The sequence below is a fragment of the Cervus canadensis genome, chromosome 28, assembly GCF_019320065.1.
Source record: "Cervus canadensis isolate Bull #8, Minnesota chromosome 28, ASM1932006v1, whole genome shotgun sequence".
In the NCBI taxonomy this organism is placed as follows: domain Eukaryota; kingdom Metazoa; phylum Chordata; class Mammalia; order Artiodactyla; family Cervidae; genus Cervus; species Cervus canadensis.
The window spans coordinates 18,517,889-18,539,158 of NC_057413.1; the positions used below are offsets into that span (position 1 = coordinate 18,517,889).

The 21,270-nt window shown below is 39.3% G+C and overlaps 1 protein-coding gene across 1 annotated transcript in view; it reads right to left on the minus strand.

Annotated features, from left to right (window-relative positions):
- Positions 1 to 267: 267 nt before the first annotated feature.
- DCDC2 (doublecortin domain containing 2) overlaps positions 268 to 21,270 on the minus strand; it is a 153,744-nt gene continuing 132,741 nt past the window's right edge. The window contains exons 10-11 of the mRNA XM_043450799.1: positions 5,563 to 5,871; positions 268 to 5,421 (exon numbers count right to left, since the gene is read on the minus strand). Of these exons, the coding sequence (XP_043306734.1) occupies positions 5,323 to 5,421; positions 5,563 to 5,871 (408 nt within the window). The 3' untranslated portion in view covers positions 268 to 5,322. The remainder of the gene's footprint in view (positions 5,422 to 5,562; positions 5,872 to 21,270) is intronic.

The window sequence follows — 21,270 nt, forward strand, 5'->3', positions numbered from 1 at the left end:
TAAAAAAATTCCTCAAATTTTTATCAGCTAAACAACATGTATATGAAGCTATAAAAAAATTTCTTTACATAATGAGGTTTAATACCTATGCCAAATAGAAACAGAAGTATCTTTTAATGTGCTGAATTTCCACATGGTTCAAATCAAAAGTTACTATTATGCTTGTGAAAAATATCATATACAAATTAATATATGAAATATTAGCAACACAACATTATAAACAAACAACTATTCAAACACATTTTAATTATATAAAACACAGATCTATTTGCTAAAAATAATACAGCAAACTTATATTTTAGAGTGAGAAAAAATAGAGCAAACATATTTTAGAGTGAGCACTGATACAGAAATAAAAACCTAAATGCTCACAATTTGATCAAAACAGAAATAATTTTCCTTACAAAGAGGAGTTCCAAACATAAATTATACAAAAATGATGAGCTCAACTTAATTTTTACATAAAACTTAAATAATCACCCATTATCTTTGGACATATTAAGGATTTAAGACAAAGGAAAAACATTGAAGCAAAAAAATTGGATAGGTTTTCTGCAATCTTCTTCTAAAATTTACTACTGTCATTTCTTCTTTCCATATGCCATTACATTTATGACAATAACTCAAACCTTCAATTAAAATATATGTTTAAGCAGATGAAACTACAGAGAACTCATTTGGTCCCATTCATAGATTAAAGCTAAGTCGTTGCTGGCTTAAGTCAATGAACCTGCATTAGTCATCTCCTGATTTTATAAATGTTTTATTGTTATCAAGACATTTTTTAATTCTTTCCTAATTCCCTATATTCTACAAGACATTATGCCTCTTCAAAAACAGTATTTTTCTTCCTCATCAACATGTGGGGGCACATATTTGTTCTCCAACCAAGTCACTTAGACTTCATGGTAAGAAATATACAAATTTCATGTAGTAAGAACAAAATCAGACCCATCCAAATACCAGGATATTTTCTGAAAAGCAAAAATCTTTCACTATTTACAAAAATGATATTTAATAATGAAGAACTGTACATGCTCGTCACCTCAGAAAAGCAGACTAACCTTAAAAAAAAAGAAAACTGTTCCATTTCAGGATGTATCACTCATACAAGGAACCTAAAAATCTTCTGCACTGAATGTGAAAATTAGATAAACTAATAGATTAAGAAGTCAGACTTTTATTCTATTTGTAGTGAACTTGGCTACTTGATACCAGACTCCTCTCTAGATGTTCATGGAAATCACACACACATTAACAAGCAACAATGACTTTTGACAGACCCTGTATTGGCAGGACATATTCTGCACCTGAAGTTTTTGGTACTTAAGACTGATGACTGAAGAACTGTACTCTGTAGTTAATTTAGGAAAATAAGGTTATATAGATAGACACATATCTCACCTTTCCCTAGAATTAATTTTCCATTAAAATGCTGGTAGATTTTTATTTTGAGAAGAATTTAAAATATCCTATAGTCTTCAGGAACCAACTTTTAAAGCACCATGATATACATCATTTCTTAGCATTTCCTTTCTAACAGTTTATATCCATTGCTTCTCTCAAGAGCCTTATTGCATTAATAATGCTGTGCCTGAAGACTTTTTCAACATTTTAAAGTGTGTGAGTGCATCTGTGTGAGTGTCTGTTACATATCTATGTGTATCTATGTGGTCTATTTCTGTTCAGATTGGCAACAGTTCAGATGTGAAGCTTTCTGCTTAGCAATTAGTCTATTTTCTAAATTTTTGCCTTGGCTCCTTGTTGAGCAAAAAATGAAAGGATAGAGCTGATCCTTTAGGAGAGTCAGTTAACAAAACAAAGAAGACTTCCTGTTGTTCAGTGGCCACAATTTTAACTGGGTGAATTTGCTTTATCCTTTGGGTGGAAGATAGGGTATTCAGTGAAATTTTCGGGGATGTTGGTTTATGAGCTGTAAAACTAGAAGAGTTAACACAAGTTCATATTAGTATGGCTTCACAGTTGTGAGCCTACAGAGAGATCTGACTCCAAGTCATTCATATATATATATACAAATATGTATATATATATATATATATATATATAAATGGGTCTATGCTTACATACGACAACAGGAATTAATACAGAATAAAACGGAAGGCACAAGAGGGTATTAATCTCTTCCTATGAGACTGGCTTTCCAATACTGCCCCCCAAAAAATGTCTTAAATAAAAAGTCATCCTATGACCATAGAGAAATATAATGAGTAAAAAGTTATCTTATGGCCAGAGTATCTTGTTTTATATGAGAAATCCATGGATGCTCAAATGCTATTTAAATAGAAGCTAAACCAGATAAACTGTCCTTTGCACGAAAAATGACTTTAGTTCAACTCGATGGACATGAGTTCGAGTAAGCTCCGAGAGTTGGTGATGGACAGGGAAGCCTGGCGTGCTGCAGTCCATGGGGTGGCAAAGAGTCGGACACAACAGCGACTAAATTGAACTGAAAAATCTTCCCTACTCTTACTGCATAACTCCCAGTGTTCCATTTCAACTAACAAACCCATTGTTGACAAGTGTGTTAAATGCAATTAAATTTAAGAAAAGCATTTCATTAAAATTAAAACTATGAAAAATAAAAAAGTAAAACTATGAAAACTATCACAAGAAATAACAGACCAAAACATTCTATGACTGATCACCACATAAAAGCTCCACTGGTTTTACATAGAACCCTTTATAAAAACAATAGCTGAAGCCTAACCAAGATCTCTTCTGCTCACTCACATAAATGGTCTCCAAACCAGTCAGTGAGTCTCAATTTGTGCAACTAATCTGCCACAGAGGCCACTATTCCCCAAAGCAAAAATGTCGTTTGGGAGGTGAATTAATTTGCATCCTGTGTGTTAAAGTCATCTCCAAAATGACCATTTACAGAAATCATCTGTTAATGATTTCTTCCTTGATAAGACAACATTTTTTTTCTTTTTTTTTTCCTTAGTAACATATGCTTGCAAAGTGTTTTAAAGTCATTAGTTTTAAAGCGTTTTAAAGTGTTTTAAAGTCATTAGTGATTGTTCATTCCTCAAGTTAGGTCACAGTTATATCTTATAGATAGGTGGTGAAATATGCACATAGAAGTATTATATCCCAATGTTAAAGGTTTTTGCTACAGTTATTGTAGCCTATCACTTTCTTAAAGTAATACCAAACTTTGTGTTTTATTTAAAGTGACATTGTGCTTCACTAAGATGACTCTTAAAAAGTTCCTCCAAACCTAAATATTAAGTGTGTTTGTGTGTGTGTATTAGTCGCTCAGTCATGTCTTGCTTTGCGACCCCATGGACTGTAGCCTGGCAGGCTCCTCTATCCATGGGATTCTCCAGGCAAGAATACTGGAGTGGGTTGCCATTCCCTTCTCCAAAATGTTAAGTATGATGAAGCAAAGAACAGGAAAAAATGAGAGACAATATCTTTCTTGAAGAAGGAAGAGCTAGATAAAATCCTCATTAAAGAAAGAAGAATCACCTTGATAATTAGTTATAATTTCTTATATGCAATCTTTTATTTTTATAAACTATTTGAAATCATTAACTCCAGACCTAGTAATAGTGTGGGAATTTAACATTAAAAAACCAAGTCATCTATTGCCCTAGCAACAAAGATTATTAAGATGATTGCTCATCACCTGCAAAGCTTTATACTGTCTCACTTGAAAAAATAAACCTACTAGTAGAAAGAACAATCTAGAGTTTATCTTAGAAATATAGTACCCCACTTATAATTCATCCTCCTAGATCAATATGCCTGTATATCAGTATCTCTTTCCAATACTGTTATAGTCACTGCATATACCTCCTATTTATGGAAAATATTAAAATAGCTTTTAAGAAAAATATATCAGTTTTCTATAGTATTAGTGAATGCTTTATATAACTTTAATTCCAAGTGATTGGTTATGAAACCTGGAGGGGGGATAAATCTTTCAAAATCATCATTAATAGTGAAGTCTATGAAAGCACAAGAAGTTAAAATTGCAAATTTCTACATAACTAAATACTCTTTAATATGAGAAAACATATTATTTCTATATTTAAGGAAGAACTACATCATCTCTTAAAAATTCAAAACTAACATGACCTTTTTTCCCCAAATGTACCTGACAAGGCAATCTGATTTAATTTAATTAACCCTAGAACTGTAATCAGGAACTGGTTTCATTATGACAATTTTTAAACTTTTTTCAACAATTCCTATCCTATAGCTTCAAATTATAGAGAAAAGAATCTCCTTAAAATTCTAAATATAACTGACCATGAAAAGAAGTATTTGCTGATACCCCTAAGGGAAAAAATATGACAGGGCAGTTCTAACAAAAATAACATAAAAAGCAAGAGAAACTGAGGCGTAACAAAATCTTACAGCCTAGGTTTTTTATCTACTACACGGCCTTGCTCTTTTTGTTAAAAAACTGTTTGGAGAAAATTCAATCTTTGGAATACCCAATATTGAGTTTTCTAATATAATAATATGAAGAAGAGAGGAGTATTATTGGTAATGGTAGACTGGATCAGCTAAAATCCATTGGATACCAGAATTTGTAAACCACCCAGACAGGCTCAGTGATACAATTAGGTGTTCCATTCTGTAATTCCTTCCTGAGTGTGTATCATTAAAGCCGGACGATTAAAACCTGCAGTACTTAAGGGAGGGGCATGACAATATTGTCGTGGAATACACTGAGTGAATACTTCCTCCTTCCAAAATGAATACCTTGCATTTTCCTTTTAGTTCTTTTAAGGTGGATTTTGGCTAAGGAGGAAGAAAGAAAGGAATGTCAACAAGACAGAAACATTTCAGTCTATTGCCATCTTCAAATTATCTTTGAAACTAAATTGCAATTAGTTTATTCAAGAGTTTATTGCTTTTTTAAAAAAAAATAGTATGTGCTTTCCTATTATCATTTTTTAAAATTCTAAGCCCTCTTAGATAAGTGCTTTAGCATAAGCTGCCATCCAATAATCTCACTTCTCAAGAACAGGTATGGTCCTATGTTTTTCCATCTTTACAAAGACAAGTGGCCAACTGTCTTCCAGGGCAAAATCCCCTCTATTACACTTAATTTTTCTACATGACTTTTAAAAACACAGCTCATAAAAAGAAGTCACTCTCCTTTAGTAGCTATTCAAAGTTATCTAGTCTTTCCCATTAGTCAGGCCTCTAATTTTAAGTTTCAGTAGGTAGTATTCAACCACATTGTCACATTATGTTTAGCAATAGCTATATACTTATTCTTCAAGTATTTAATCCTTCATTTTTCTTATACTCAATATACTTTCTTTTTAAAAATAATCCATGCTATGACAAATTATCCTTGTTTTGTTCATTGTCATCATTTTCTTGTGGACTAGTGATTTTTACTTCTGGTTTTGGTGGTCTTTGAGGGTCCAAGTCAGCCTGAGGGAAAAACAGATGAAAATAAAGATATTTAGTTCTTCAGTTACAGAGGCAATAAAATTTACAAGGAAAAAAAATGACTCAATATTGTCTTTAACCCTTATAAATATTTAATCCTTATAAATAATCCTATAGAAATACCTCTTCATGTCCACTGCCAGCTCCTAGAGACTTTATTTCCTCATCCACCGCTTCTTGAAGCTCATTATTAACCTGTTCCAGTTCCTCGCCGTTTTCTTCATCGGTCCCTCCATTCACGCGAGCAGCAGAACCTGCCTGCTCCTCTCTGTGATCCGGGATCTCCTCGGCTTGCTCTGGAGCTTCGGGCTTCTCCTGGTCTCCTTCGTCCTCTTTAACTTCGCCATTCATTCCTGAGAAGTCTTCCTTCTGTTCCACCTCCTTGTTTTCTTTCTCTCTGTCTTCTTCCTCATCTACTATTTCTGCTGGCCTCTGATGGATCAAAAGAAATAATGGATAAAGATAGGAAGCAGACCAGAGATTTTTCCATAGCACATTATAATAATATAATAATTATAGTATGACTGTCAAGTAAAACTTCCTTACATTTGCACATATACAGTATGTCCCGTGTTAACCTCTACTGAATAGCTATAGATACCACTCTTCGCAAATATTTTCTCACTGAATTCTCACAATGATCCTATAAGGTTGGTAGTATTCCCATTTTACAGGTGAGAAAACTACGGTACAGGGAGATCAAGTATCTAGCCCAAGATTCCACTGCTTATGAGTGGAAGAGCCAGAATGAGAACAAAGCATGTGACTCCAAAATTAATGTTCTTACTCCCCATGGCAAAGAGAAAATTAAACTATAAGATCCTTGGCCAATGTTTAGTGGAATGTCTGGCCCAGAGGAGGAGATTTAAAAAAAATTCTTTGGGGAGAGGTTATCATCCCTACCACTAGTGTTTGGTATGTATTTAAATTTCTAAGTGTGAACAAAGGGGATGACGATGCCAAGGATGTGAATCCGGGATTTCTAAAAAAAAAATGTGGACAGCTTTCCACATAATGCCTAAGAGAGCGGACTGTATATCTGCAAATACACAAATTGATTGTCGTGAAGATCCAAAGCCAAGAAACAATAGGTTCTTTCTATAAAAATGCTTAAGTACTTTATAAACTCCAAAGGAATTTTTACTGCTCTTTGGATACATGTAAAGTCTGTTTTAAAAGAGAACAAGAGACAAAACTCCAGAGGCAAGATTTTGGAGAGAGAAAGACCCAGGTTAAAGTCCCAGCCAGGCATTGCCTATTACCCAATTTCTTTGAATTTGAGATTCTCCACTTGTAAAACAAGAATGTAATAAAACTTCCATAGGGAGTAAATAAGTTATATGTAGTACCTAACAAAGCACTTGGCACTGCATGATCCTAAAAAAAAAAAAAATTAAAATATTTTCTCATTTGTTGTTCTCATTCTTTCTGAACCTACCATATTTCTTCCTTACCATAAATAAAATAATAGGTTTTTTTTAAGGATCGGGTAGAAAGAACATAGAATTTATTTTATGTTATGACCCCACACCTGCCTCTTTCCAGCTATCTGACATTGAACAGGTCCCTTAATCATCTGGAATCTGGAAAATGAAGGTTTGAGATGCAGTAACTCTGACCTCCCTTCTAACTCTGGAAGTCCATTCTCCTCTTAATTGCCCAAATTCTTCTTATGAAGTGAAGTGAAAGACACTCAGTTGTGTCTGACTCATTGTGACCCCATGAACTGTAGCCTGTCAGGCTCCTCTGTCCACGGAATTCTCCAGGCCAGAATACTGGAGTGTGTAGCCGTTCCCTTCTCCAGGGGATCTTCCCAACCCAGGGATAGAACCCAGGTCTCCCGCATTGCAGGTGGATTCTTTACCATCTGAGTCACCAGGGAAGCCCCAAATTCTTCTTATGGGGCTATAAGTAGTCTTCTTATAAGTTTCCATAATGCGCTCAGTTTTGGAAGTGAAGAAGGGAGGAGAGGGAGCAGAGTAGACTAGAAATTCCGGATAAAATTCAACACATTATTTTGAACCGGAAAAGACATCAAAGAATGCAGATCGGGGCAGTCACACATCACATGGTCGCAGGGCAGGTGGGGAGAGCAGTAACTCATGGTGGGGTGAGGTGGCCTGAGGCCAGAGCTCACACATCTGTGCACAGAGATTTCTATAGCACGGTATGAACTGTATTTACAGGTGGAGAACAAAAGACAGGCAGCAAAGACACTGAGCACCCATCACCCGTAAGAGCCAAAAGTCACTCTCAGTCCTCATACATTCATCATTTCCGAAAACCCTCACGGGAACCCTATGAAATAGGCTTCTGATGCCCATTATATGAATAAGGAGAAATAAATGAGAAATCAGTCAATGTTGCCAGCATCACAAAGCAGGTGAATACACAGGGCTAAGGTGGAACCCAAGGCAATCTTGTCCCAAAGTCCTGTATTCTTCCTCACAGTAATAACACAAGCAGTTGATAATTTACCTGGTTGCTGCTGTAAGCACACTCAAGGGTACTTTCAATGGCCAGAAAATATGACTCATGCAGCTGACAATAATACTTTTACTGTTTAAAGAATTACTAACCTGAGAACAAAACACTTCTGGATTTCTATTAAAGACCAGTCAATCGAGGGGAGGAACTTTTTGAAGATTATTAGGCAGAGCATGTGAAGCAGGACAGGACAAAATCCAGAAATATTCCAGCACTAACAGCCAGTAAGAATAAAATGATTTCTTTGCAAATTATCTGTGAGAATTGGATAACTGTTTATTAGTCTCCTGGAAAATGTAATCTTTACTATGCCTAAACTTGCTTTAGGGTTTCCCTGGTGGCTCAGATGGTAAAGAATCAGCCTGCAATGCAGGAAACCAGGGTTCGATCCCTGAGTCGGGAAGATCTCCTGGAGAAAGAAATGGCAACCCATTCCAGTATTCTTGCCTGGGAAATCCCACGGACAGAGGAGTCTGACGGGCTACAGTCCATGGGATCATAAAGAGTTGGACACAACTTCACCACTAAACAACAACAACAAAACTTGCCTTATTCAAAACAACTTTGGGTTTTGGTTTTAAAGAGAAGTCAGCATTTTTTAATACAAAATCTTTAATAATAACAACAGAAAACTCAAATTTTTAGTGTAATCATTCAGGAATCTAGATAGGTCCCTTGCTTCTGAGAATATATTACAAGAGCTTGCTAAAGTCTGCTAAGGTGACTACTGCTGTCTCAGTGGGGAAAAGTCTGTTTTCCTTTACTGACATCTGGATTTATACCTAAAAACTGCCAAATGATAGAGTGTCGGTTTCTGGTTTTGAGTTTCTCATCTTACTCCTTTCTTTACTCCCAAATGAATATTCATTTTTTTCCCTTTAATGAAAAGAGCTGGGCTGTGATATACACTAATCTCCTTTTACGGACAGAGATGCCCAGCCCTAAACTCAGGCTCTGTTCTATTTGCTATTATTGTCACCACTACTAACAAGCAGCATTATGTTTTCATCCCATTATTTCTATTAGACTTTCCCAGCACAGCTATTTTAGTAGTCATCAAAAGAAGCCATATCTGGTTAGCTCAACTTTCAGAAATGCAAGATTATGGGGCTGAAATACCAATTTGATCAATTTAAATAGGACAATAACATTAGTTAAAAGGCTTATAATCTTTTAAAATACCCTGAGTGTAGTATGAAATTTACTATTACTACAACACTACAATTCAGGACAAAAGAAAAAAAAAAGAAAGAAAAAATGCTTCTATGACAGATCCGTAATGAATAAATGAAAAGCAATGTGCTTTTTGGTGTAATCTCCTTTGAAGCAAGCATTAAATTATTAAAGATGTTTCCAGTGTATACATCAATCAAATCATCCCCAGAAGGAACACTGAGTTTTATACCTATACACACACACACACACACAAGGATAAAATCTATACCATAGCAAGGGCTTGCAAAGAAGTAAAAAATTTAAAAAACACTGCTTCTATAAGAGTGGGCGTCCATTAATAGACAGTCACATTATATTTTAAGTGTGCTCTCATTCCATCTCATCAAAAAATGGAAAAAAAAAAAAACTTAGCAACTATTTAATTTCTTCAAAATCCCCAAGTTCTCAGCCTCTGCTTGTTAAGCTGAAGCCGGCTGATTGCCCAGTTAAACAGGGACAGTCAGAGCCACCAGACACCAGTGTCAGCGCATTGAGAGGGGGTGACCTGTACACAGAGCCCATGTTCCACGCCGCCACTCACCCAAAGAACCTTACAAGATCCAGATGAGGTTAATTTCAACAGAGGAGAGTAGACACATCACCAAGAGGGTGGGGTTGGAGGGTTTGGGGAGAAAGAAACGGAAAAGGTGCAAGTAAGAATCACAAGTTCAACTTGAGAAAGTGAAGGAGGAGGCAGAGAGACAGGCAGGGAAGAGCCCTTTCCCCCAGGTCCGATCACACTGTCCCTTTTACAGTGAAAGGAAGCAGAGCTCTCATACAAGAAGTCACCTCTCCTTCCTGCAAGAGCCAGTTCTCACGTGATCCCAAGGGACCGTGTTCAGACTTGAAGAAGATCACAAGGCCAGGGGGGCAGTGGTTCCTAAACAAAATTTCTGCCTACTGATGTCTTCTACAATGGTGATGTCAACTGGCAGTGTAAAATATATACTGTGCAAGATGAGACAGCTGTGGTCTGGTGGAAATAATGACCTCACAGAATTGAGTAAGGACCAAATGAGACCATTAAAAACTGGAAAAGCTACATATATATGCATATATATATACGTTTATTACTGTTACCACTCCATTTTTCTTGCATTGAATGGAAGGAGTTGACAGGTTGTCTGTGAAATAGTATAGTATAGGATTTGCACAAATGAAATTGTATTCTGGTGAGCCACTTAGAGCAGTATCCCTTCTAAATCTCATTCACAGTGAAAACAAATAAAATACAGCAAGACGCAGCAGTCACCTTGCTCTTTTTGGTTAATACAGGTAAAACACAGGCTGATGTTCAACTTCCAGTCCATTGAGATGGCTAGGTGTGATTTTCATAAACTAATCACCCTCGTTTTAGTTACTTACTTTTATCTTTGCTTCTGAGTTTGCTGTCAGGCACTTTTCACGACAAATTTACCATTCAATAGCTTTCTTTGTTTCTGAACTCTATTCACTTTTAAAAGTAATACAAATGTGTCAGCAAGACATACCAAAAAAGGATGACTTCCATAAATTAGTGTGTGCACTTAGGCAATGGATGACTTTTCAGTTTAATGACAAGTTGGCAGTAGCCATTCATCCTGTTCCTTCTACCTCTGCCTGGAAGGATCTACCTTCACTCTGATAGACCCAGTTCATTTCAGTTCAGTCGCTCAGTCATGTCCAACTCTTTGCGACCCCATGAACCACAGCACGCCAGGCCTCCCTGTCCACCACAAACTCCCGGATTCTACCCAAATCCATGTCCATCGAGTTGGTGATGTCATCCAGCCATCACATCCTATGTCGTCCCCTTCTCCTCCTGCCCCCAATCCTTCCCAGCATTAGGCTCTTTTCCAATGAGTCAACTCTTCACATGAGGTGGCCAAAGTACTGGAGTTTCAGCTTCAGCATCAGTCCTTCCAATGAACACCCAGGACTTATCTCCTTTAGGATGGACTGCTTGGATCTCCTTGCAGTCCAAGAGACTCTCAAGAGCGTTCTCCAACACCACAGTTCAAAAGCATCAATTCTTCGGTGCTCAGCTTTCTTCACCATCCAACTCTCACATCCATACATGACTACTGGAAAAACCATAGCCTTGACGAGATGGACCTTTGTTGACAAAGTAATGTCTCTGCTTTTTAATATGCTATCTAGGTTGGCCATAACTTTCCTTCCAAGGAGTAAGCGTCTTTTAATTTCATGGCTGCAATCACCATCTGCAGTGATTTTGGAGCCCAAAAAAATAATGTCTGACACTGTTTCCACCGTTTCCCCATCTATTTCCCATGAGGTGATGGGACCAGATGCCATGATCTTAGTTTTCTCAATGTTCAGCTTTAAGCCAACTTTTTTCTCTCTCCTCCTTCACTTTCATCAAGAGTTCCTCTTTACTTTCTGCCATAAGGGTGGTGTCCTCTGCATATCTGAGGTTATTGATATCTCTCCTGGCAACCTTGATTCCAGCTTGTGCTTCTTCCAGCCCAGCGTTTCTCATGACATACTCTGCATATAAGTTAAATAAGCAGGGTGACAATATACAGCCTTGACGTACTCCTTTTCCTATTTGGAAACAGTCTGTTGTTTCCTGACCTGCATACAGGTTTCTCAAGAGGCAGATCAGGTGATCTGGTATGCCCATTTCTTTAAGAATTTTCCACAGTTTATTGTGATCGACTCAGTCATTAGCTTTGGTGTAGTCAACGAAGCAGAAATAGATGTTTTTCTGGAACTCTCTTGCTTTTTTGATGATCCAGCAGATGTTGGCAATTTAATCTCTCGTTCCTCTGCCTTTTCTAAAACCAGCTTGAACATCTGGAAGTTCACAGTTCACATATTGCTGAAGCCTGGCATGGAGAATTTTGAGCATTAGTTTACTAGCGTGTGAGATGAGTGCAATTGTGCAGTAGTTCAAGCATGCTTTGGCATTGTCTTTCTTTGGGATTGGAATGAAAACTGACCTTTTCCAGTCCTGTGGCCACTGCTGAGTTTTCCAAATTTGTCTGCATATTGCATGCAGCACTTTCACAGCATCATCTTTCAGGATTTGAAATAGCTCAACTGGAATTCCATCACCTCCACTAGCTTTGTTCATAGTGATGCTTTCTAAGGCCCACTTGACTTCACATTCCAGGATGTCTGGCTCTAGGTGAGTGATCACACCATCGTGATTATCTGGGTCATGAAGATCTTTTTTGTACAGTTCTTCTGTGTATTCTTGCCACCTCTTCTTAATATCTTCTGCTTCTGTTAGGTTCATACCATTTCTGTCCTTTCTAGAGCCCATCTTTGCATGAAATGTTCCCTTGGTATCTCTAATTTTCTTGAAGAGATCTCTAGTCTTTCCCATTCTGTTGTTTTCCTCTATTTCTTTGCATTGATTGCTAAGGAAGGCTTTCTTATATCTCCTTTCTATTCTTTGGAACTCTGCATTCAGATGGGAATATCTTTCCTTTTCTCCTTTACTCCTCACTTCTCTTCTTTTCACAGCTATTTGTAAGGCCTCCTCAGACAGCCATTTTGCCTTTTTGCATTTCTTTCCCCTGGGAATGGTCTTAATCCCTGTCTCCTGTACAATGTCATGAACCTCCGTCCATAGTTCATCAGGCACTCTGTCTATCAGATCTAGCCCCTTAAATCTATTTCTCACTTCCACTGTATAATCATAAGGGATTTGATTTAGGTCATACTGAATGGTCTAGTGGTTTTCCCTACTTTATTCAATTTAAGTCTGAATTTGGCAATAAGGAGTTCACGATCTGAGCCACAGTCAGCTCCTGGTCTTGTTTTTGCTAACTGCATAGAGCTTCTCCATCTTTGGCTGCAAAGAATATAATCAATCTGATTTCGGTGTTGACCATCTGGTGATGTCCATGTGTAGAGTCTTCTCTTGTGTTGTTGGACAAGGGTGTTTGCTATGACCAGTGCGTTCTCTTGGCAAAACTCTATTAGCCTTTGGCCTGCTTCATTCTGTACTCCAAGGCCAACTTTGCCTGTTACTCCAGGTGTTTCCTGACTTCCTACTTTTGCATTCCAGTCCCCTATAATGAAAAGGGCGTCTTTTTCGGGTGTTAGTTCTAAAAGGTCTTGTAGGTCTTCATAGAACTGTTCAACTTCAGCTTCTTCAGTGTTACTGGTTGGGGCATAGGCTTGGATTACCATGATATTGAATGGTTTGACTTGGAAATGAACAGAGATCATTCTGTCATTTTTGAGATTGCATCCAAGTACTGCATTTCAGACTCTCTTGTTGACCATGATGGCTACTCCATTTCTTCTAAGGGATTCCTGCCCATAGTAGTAGATATAATGGTCATCTGAGTTAAATTCACCCATTCCAGTCCATCTTAGTTCACTGATTCCTAGAATGTTGATGTTCACTCTTGCCATCTCCTGTTTGACCACTTCCAATTTGCCTTGATTCATGGACCTAACATTCCAGGTTCCTATGTAATATTGCTCTTTACAGCATTGGACCTTGCTCCTATTACCAGTCCCATCCACAACTGGGTATTGTTTTTGCTTTGGATCCATCCCTTCATTCTTTCTGGAGTTATTTCTTCACCAATCTCCAGTAGCATATTGGGCACCTACTGCCCTGGGGAGTTCCTCTTTCAGTAACCTATCATTTTTGCCTTTTCATACTGTTCATGGGGTTCTCAAGGCAAGAATACTGAAGTGATTTGCCATTCCCTTCTCCAGTGGACTACATTCTGTCAGACCTCTCCACCATGACCTGGTCGTCTTGGGTGGCCCCACACGGCATGGCTTAGTTTCATTGAGTTAGACAAAACTGTGGTCCTGTGATCAGATTGGCTAGTTTTCTGTGATTATGGTTTCAGTGTGCCTGCCCTTTGATGCCCTCTCGCAACACCTACCGTCTTACTTGGGTTTCCCTTACCTTGGACGTGGGGTATCCCTTCACGGCTGCTCCAGCAAAGCACAGCCACTGCTCCTTACCTTGGATGAGGGGTATCTCCTCACGGCCGCCCCTCCCGACCTGGAATGTGGAGTAGCCCACCTTCTCTCAAAGCCACCCTTGTCCCCTCAGGCCAGTTGTCACTCCTTATCTGAACCCTCAGAACACCATTCAAACTCTAATCTCATTGTACTGTTATCCCCTGCTTTGTGTGATATGAAAACAGTGAACATGAATTGCTATCGAGTAGATGCCTCAGACAATGCTTGGAATGACTGTGGAATAATGGGGAAATATCAACCTTAGCTTTAGTGAGGCCTTCTGGAAGTTTCTAGAAGCAAGGGCTCTTTCTTATTCATCTTTGTGTCCATCACCCCATTTCCCACAGGACTGTAATTCATTGTCTTAAACTAAACTCAAATGTGCCTCCCACGGATAAAAGCCAGCATAGTGTGTGCCTGAAGGGACAGACTATGGTGACAAGACTCATGTGTATTGGGTACTCTGCCCAGTACCTGATCTTATGTTCCATACACTTCATATGCATGACCATACTTAAACTTACTGATAGGGCCCACATGGGATCTCATTGTTGCGACAGCTCATTATGTTGACCTCACAAACAAAGAATAAAATGATCAAGTGATCATTTTAGTGATCTCAAGTGATCCTTGAGACTGACCAAACTGCCCAAAGGACATTCTGTTTTCTCACTGGCGCCTACCTTCTCACAGCTACGAGACTACCAGATTCTAGACCTTCCAGCTATGTGACCACAGGGCTCAACTACAGGCTAAAACTTAACCATCCCTTCAGAGAATTTTTCATTGGTGGGGTATAAAAGAGACCCCATCAGAAAGGGAGGACACTGGTTCTCCTGAAGGGCCAGTCACCCTCTCGCTTCCCTCTAATAAATTTCCCTTTTCTTGCTTGACTGCCCGGCTAGCTCTCTTTTTCTCTACACTCGCCTTATACTAACCTCATCACCATTTGAGGAACTTGCTATTCTCATCCCAACTTGCAGACAAACAAACTGAAGCATAAAGAGTTAAACTTGTTCAAAACCCCACCAATAGAGACAGAGGAATATAAACACTTTAATGATCATGAGGCTGTACTATTTCCCCAAGATAATGTACGGAGCAACCTCCCAAACTCAACACCACGTTAAACAGTTACTTCCAGTCTCATGTCTTCTAGGCCAGTGCTTCCCCATCACCAGGCATCTTGTTAAATGCAGGTGCTGAGTCAGCACTTCTGAGTTGCTGCATTTCCACCAGCTCAGGTGTGCTGATTTGCTGGTCCCTAGAGGGCACTTCAGTTCAGTCGCTCGATCATGTCCGACTCTTTGTGATCCCGTGGACTGCAGCACGCCAGGACTCCCTGTCCATCACCAACTCCTGGAGCTTGCTCCAGCTCATGCCCATTGAGTCGGTGATGCCATCCAACCATCTCATCCTCTGTCATCCCCTTCTCCTCCTGCCTCCAATCTTTCCCAGAATCAGGGTCTTTTCCAATGAGTCAGTTCTTCGCATCAGGTGGCCACAGTATTGGAGTTTCAGCTTCAGCATCAGTCTTTCTGATAAATATTTGGAACTGATTTCCTTTAGGATGGACTGGTTGGATCTCCCTGCTGTCCAAGGGATTCTCAAGAGTCTTCTCCAACACCACAGTTCAAAAGCATCAATTCTTCAGTGCTCAGCTTTCTTTATAGTCCAACTCTCACATCCATACATGACCACTGGAAAAACCATAGCTTTGACTAGATGGACCTTTGTTGGTAAAGTAATGTGTCTGCTTTTTAATATGGTGTCTAGATTGGTCATAGCTTCTCTTCCAAGGAACAAGCATCTTTTAATTTCATGGCTGCAGTCACCATCTGCAGTGATTTTGGAGCCCAAAAAGTAAAGTCTCTCACTGTTTCCATTGTTTCCCCATCCTTTTGCTATGAACTGATGGGATTGGATGCCATGATCTTAGTTTTCTGAGGCTCTAATCCATGTACAACACAGGCAAGATCATAAATATACCACCATCCCCAAAAGATATCTTTGCTTAAAATTTCTAATTGTAATAATGCCTCACTAGATGAAAATCATATTTTTAAGTTAAAAATATTGATTTAATTGAAAACTGGGAGAAAATAGGACTGACTGTTGGGCTTCCCAGATAGTGCTAGTGGTAAAGAATCTGTCTGCCAATGCAGAAAATGCAAGAGACGCAGGTTCCATCCCTCGGTCAGGAAGATCCCCTGGAGTAGGAAACGGCACCCGACTCCAGTATTCTTGCCTGGAGAATTCCATGAGCAGAGGAGCCTGGTGGGCTACAGTCCACGGGGCCGCAAAAGAGACAGACACGACTGAGCATCTAAGCACGGCACTGTAGACAGAATAATGTTCAGCCATAAGGACAGCTCTGCAAGATTTATTCTGATTACATCACCCTGCCACTCTTTAAGAGTCACTTTATAAAAAAGAAACACATCATTGCCAAGGCAATAAACGAGGAAGATATTTTTACCTATGCTTAAAGGTCTTATCCCCTGGTGTTTATGTCGAATTTTAGCCAATTTGTGACTAAAATTTGAGGAGAACAGTTTTCAGGTAGATACTGAAAACTGCTCCATCCTGACCTTTCAAGATTAGCTCATGCCTATGAGTAATTGTGTAATACTGTATTCTGCATAAAGCACAATTCTTATGTTTCACTGGAGTCAAGAGAGGGTATTCATTATACCTCACCCTCTACACTCACTAAACTGATATACATAATGATTGCACAAATCATGCAGATAAATTTCAGTCTCACAGTCTCACTGACATCAAGAACATCCACAGTGCAGCTAGATTAACAGACATATTACACATATATGGACAGTTACAGAAAACATGTACCCTTAAACATAGAAGTTTTTGTAAGTTGAGACTTTTACCTTTTTAAAATCATGTTATTTATCATAAACAATTGCTCTTAATAGTTACTAGAAAAGTTATACTGGATTTTCTCCTTAACATGACACCAGTGTTGATATTCCAAGTGCCTTTTTGCCGGCATTTGCTTACATGCATACCTGATTGTTTATTTTGTAAGAGACCATCCTGAGAAAATGGTTGATTTGTATGGCAAGACAGAAGAGGTCTGGTACTTATTATTGCTGGCTGCATCCAAGTATGGATGGCTCAGGGGAAACCATAAGTATTCAGGTTTTCTAGAAAATATGCATTCAGCTACAAAGGTTAACTTAGGATTCCTGAGTGGTAAAAGGAAAGAAGATGGAATATGGAAATCATATGGAAATAAGCCACAAAATATAGGAAGCATCAATTACTTGGAAGGCATTTTCATAGACAGATGGGGCTGCTTAGATAACTTACACTTTAAACTCACATCACACCTTTGACCGTAACCACGGCACCAAAAATTAGAAATGGGAAAAGCATCTAAATAGTGCCTACAGCTGATGTCCCACCCACTTTAGAAATAAATGTTGATTTTTCTTATATTTATATCTGAATTCCCCAAGAAATGTATTTGAATGTTTAAAACCCTTGCTATCTGAGGTAATAGCACAAGCTAGAACTTTCCAGGCAAGAGAGCCTACCTAACCACCCAAACATCCTCTCCATTCTTCCCTATCATTCCTGCTCCATCCTTGAAACATCCTAGACCTAGAAACTGGAGCTCAGAACACTACTGCCCCCCACCAAATAAAAATACCACCCTAGATGTTCACTTCTCGGTGTAACATTTGCTGCCTTTGAAATTTGGGAGTAGAATTTGTTATAGGTGTTTCTGTGGATTTGATGGCAGAATTCAGGCAGAGATGTTGAAAGTAAAGAAGTTACTGCACTTGTTTTATTTCTGTTCCCATGGAGACTAAAATCATCTCCTACCCAAGCTGAATGAGGTGTTTGGAAATAATCAGTTTCAATTTTTCATGACAGCAAAGTACTGCTTCCTGTTTTCAGCTTTCAGAGGCTTACTTTCACAAGGTGGGGGAAAATGGTTTGGATGTGGTTTGAAGTACAATGACCTACAAAAAAAAAGAGTGGTTCTATTCATAGACGTGACACTGTAAGGACACGAAGAGGGAATGTTGGGCCTGGCCACCCACTGACAGCTGACTAGCCTAGGCCCATTGAACTCCACAAGGGCCCAGACACTCATAGGAGAAGATATAAATACTTTAGAATTTATGTTTAGATAGCTATTTAGTCATCTTAGGAAAAAACCTTCCCCATTAAGTTTTCTCACTTTGCAAGTAAATGTTATCTTCTTTCACTTACATCAGAAATTCCTGAAGGCTACATTTTAATGTTTTAACACCATTCCTATCAATTAAACAGATCCACCAAGGGGATGTCACACAAAGCCTTGGTGATGATGCACAAGGAAGTTTAGAAGCCAGAGCATCCATCCTCATCTTAACTCTTCCTGCAGTGTGAGATGCTTGCAGCACCTCACAATTAGGAATACAATTCACTAAGAGGAGGTTGACTTGAAGCTGAAAAGGCATACAGTTCCTTTCATTTCAGGGAAGGCAGTGGAGGCCGAGTAGTCCTCCACTCAGGTGGAACCCGTTTCTGTTTGTGAGATACTTCAGTTCAGTTCAGTTCAGTCGCTCAGTCATGTCCAACTTTTTGTGACCCCATGGACTGCAGCACTCCAGGCCTCCCTGTCCAACACCAACTCCTGGAGTTTACTCAAACTCATGTCCATTGAGTTGGTGATGCCATCCAACCATCTCATCCTCTGTTGTCCCCTTCTCCTCCTGCCTTCAATCTTTCCCAGCATCAGGGGCTTTTCAAATGAGTCAACTCTTCACATCAGGTGGCCAAAGTATTGGAGTTTCAGCTTCAACACCAGTCCTTCCAATGAATATTTGGAACTGATTTCCTTTAGGATGGACTGGTTGGATCTCCTTGCAGTCCAAGGGACTCTCAAGAGCCTTCTCCAACACCACAGTTCAAAAGCATCAATTCTTCAGCGCTCAGCTTTCTTTATAGTCCAACTCTTACATCCATACATGACTACTGCAAAAACTATAGTCTTGACGAGACGGACTTTTGTTGGCAAAGTAATGTCTCTGCTTTTAAATACGCTGTCTAGGTTGGTCATAACTTTTCTCCCAAGGAGCAAGTGGCTTTTAATTTCATGGCTTTCAGTCACCATCTGCAGTATTTTTGGAACCCAAAAAAATAAAGTCTGACACTGTTTCCACTGTTTCCCCATCTATTTGACATGAAGTGATGGGACCAGATGCCATGATCTTAGTTTTCTAAATGTTGAGTTTTAAGCCAACTTTTTCACTCTCCTCTTTCACTTTCATCAAGAAGCTCTTTAGTTCTTCTTCACTTTCTGCCATAAGTGTGGTGTCATGAGCATATCTAAGGTTATTGATATTTCTCCCAGAAATCTTGATTCCAGCTAGTGCTTTAACCAGTCCAGCCATTCTCATGATGTACTCTGCATGCAAGTTAAATAAGCAGGGTGACAATATAAAGCCTTGACTTACTCCTTTCCTGATTTGGAACCAGTCTATTGTTCCGTGTCCAGTTCTAACTCTTGCTTCTTGACCTGCATACAGATTTCTCAGGAGGCAGGTCAGGTGGTCTGGTATTCCCATCTCTTCAAGAATTTTCCACAGTTTGTTGTGATCCACACAGTCAAAGAATTTGGTTTAGTCAATAAAGCAGATGTTTTTCTGGAACTCTCTTGCTTTTTGGATAATCCAGCAGATGTTGGCAATTTGATCTCTGGTTCCTCTGCCTTTTCTAAATCCAGTTTGAATATCTGGAAGTTCATGGTTCACGTACTGTTGAAGCCTGGCTTGGAAAATTTTGAGCATTACTTTGCTAGCATATGAGATGAGTGTAATCGTGCGGTAGTTTGAGCTTTCTTTGGTGTTGCCTTTCTTTGGGACTGGAATGAAATAGAAGCCCCTTATCTCCCAGCTTCTGTTCCTTGAAGTGTCCAGATACAACATCAAACATGTAGGGAGGACCCCCACCTACGGCCCAAGTAGGCTGTGTCTGTGTGGGGAAGTGGCTTTTCCCACTACAGTATGGGGTTTTGTTTCTTCCATGGCAAAAAAAAGAAGTCAAGACCAGCCTCCCTTCTGGTTCTCAACATTGTATAATTCTTATTTTAACACTGTAGTTCATGTGAGCGTGCTCAGTCACTCAGTCGTGTCTGACTCTTTGTGACCGCATGGACTATACCTGTCGGGTTCCTTTGTCCTTAGAATTCTCCAAGCAAGAATACCGGAGTGGGTTGCCATTTCCTCCTCCAGGGGATCTTCCCAACCCAGGGATTGAACCTGTGTCTCTTGAGTCTCCTGCATTGGCAGGCAGATTCTTTGCCACTGAGACTTATTTTAATATATCAGTCCTGAATATTCACCGGAAGGACTGATGCTGAAACTGAAACTCCAATACTTTGGCCACCCCTTTCGAACAACTGACTCATTGAAAAAGACCCTGATGCTGGGAAAGATTGAAGGCAGGAGGAGAAGGGGATGACAGAGGATGAGATGGTTGGATGGCATCACCGACTCGATGGGCATGAGCTGGAGCAAGCTCCAGGAGTTGATGATGGACAGGGAGGCCTGGCGTGCTGCAGTCCATGGGGTTGCAAAGAGTCGGACACGACTGAACAACTGAACTGACTGACCAAAAAGTTCATTTAGGTTTTTCCGTAACCTCTTAGAGAATGAATAAACACATTTCACTGAAATAGATTTAGGGGTCTGGTCAGAAGCAACAGCCTTCATCTTTCTGTGTGTTTTATGGCATTGTGAACAAGTAACAGAAACAAGCTCTCCATTGACCTTATCATTCATAAGAGAAGCTGTAAGTGACCTCTCATTCTCTAAAAGGGACAAGACTATGTCAGTGGGCATAGCTGGACTTCAAACCTCCTATTTCTGGTGATAGCTTCTAGGCTGCAGATTCTTTAAAATGCCATTGTGGGGAGGGGGGATTGAGATGGGGAACACATGTAAATCCATGGCTGATTCATGTCAATGTATGGCAAAAACCACTACAATATTATAAAGTAATTAGCCTCCAACTAAAAAAATAAATGGAAAAAAATAAAAAATAAAATGCCATTGTGTTCTATATGTGTGGATCATGCATCACAAACTCAAATGCCCCCAGGGGTTGGGCAAATAACATGAGTGTGTAGTTCAGGACAGGTGTGAGGTAATAGGGAGTGCTGAGACCTGT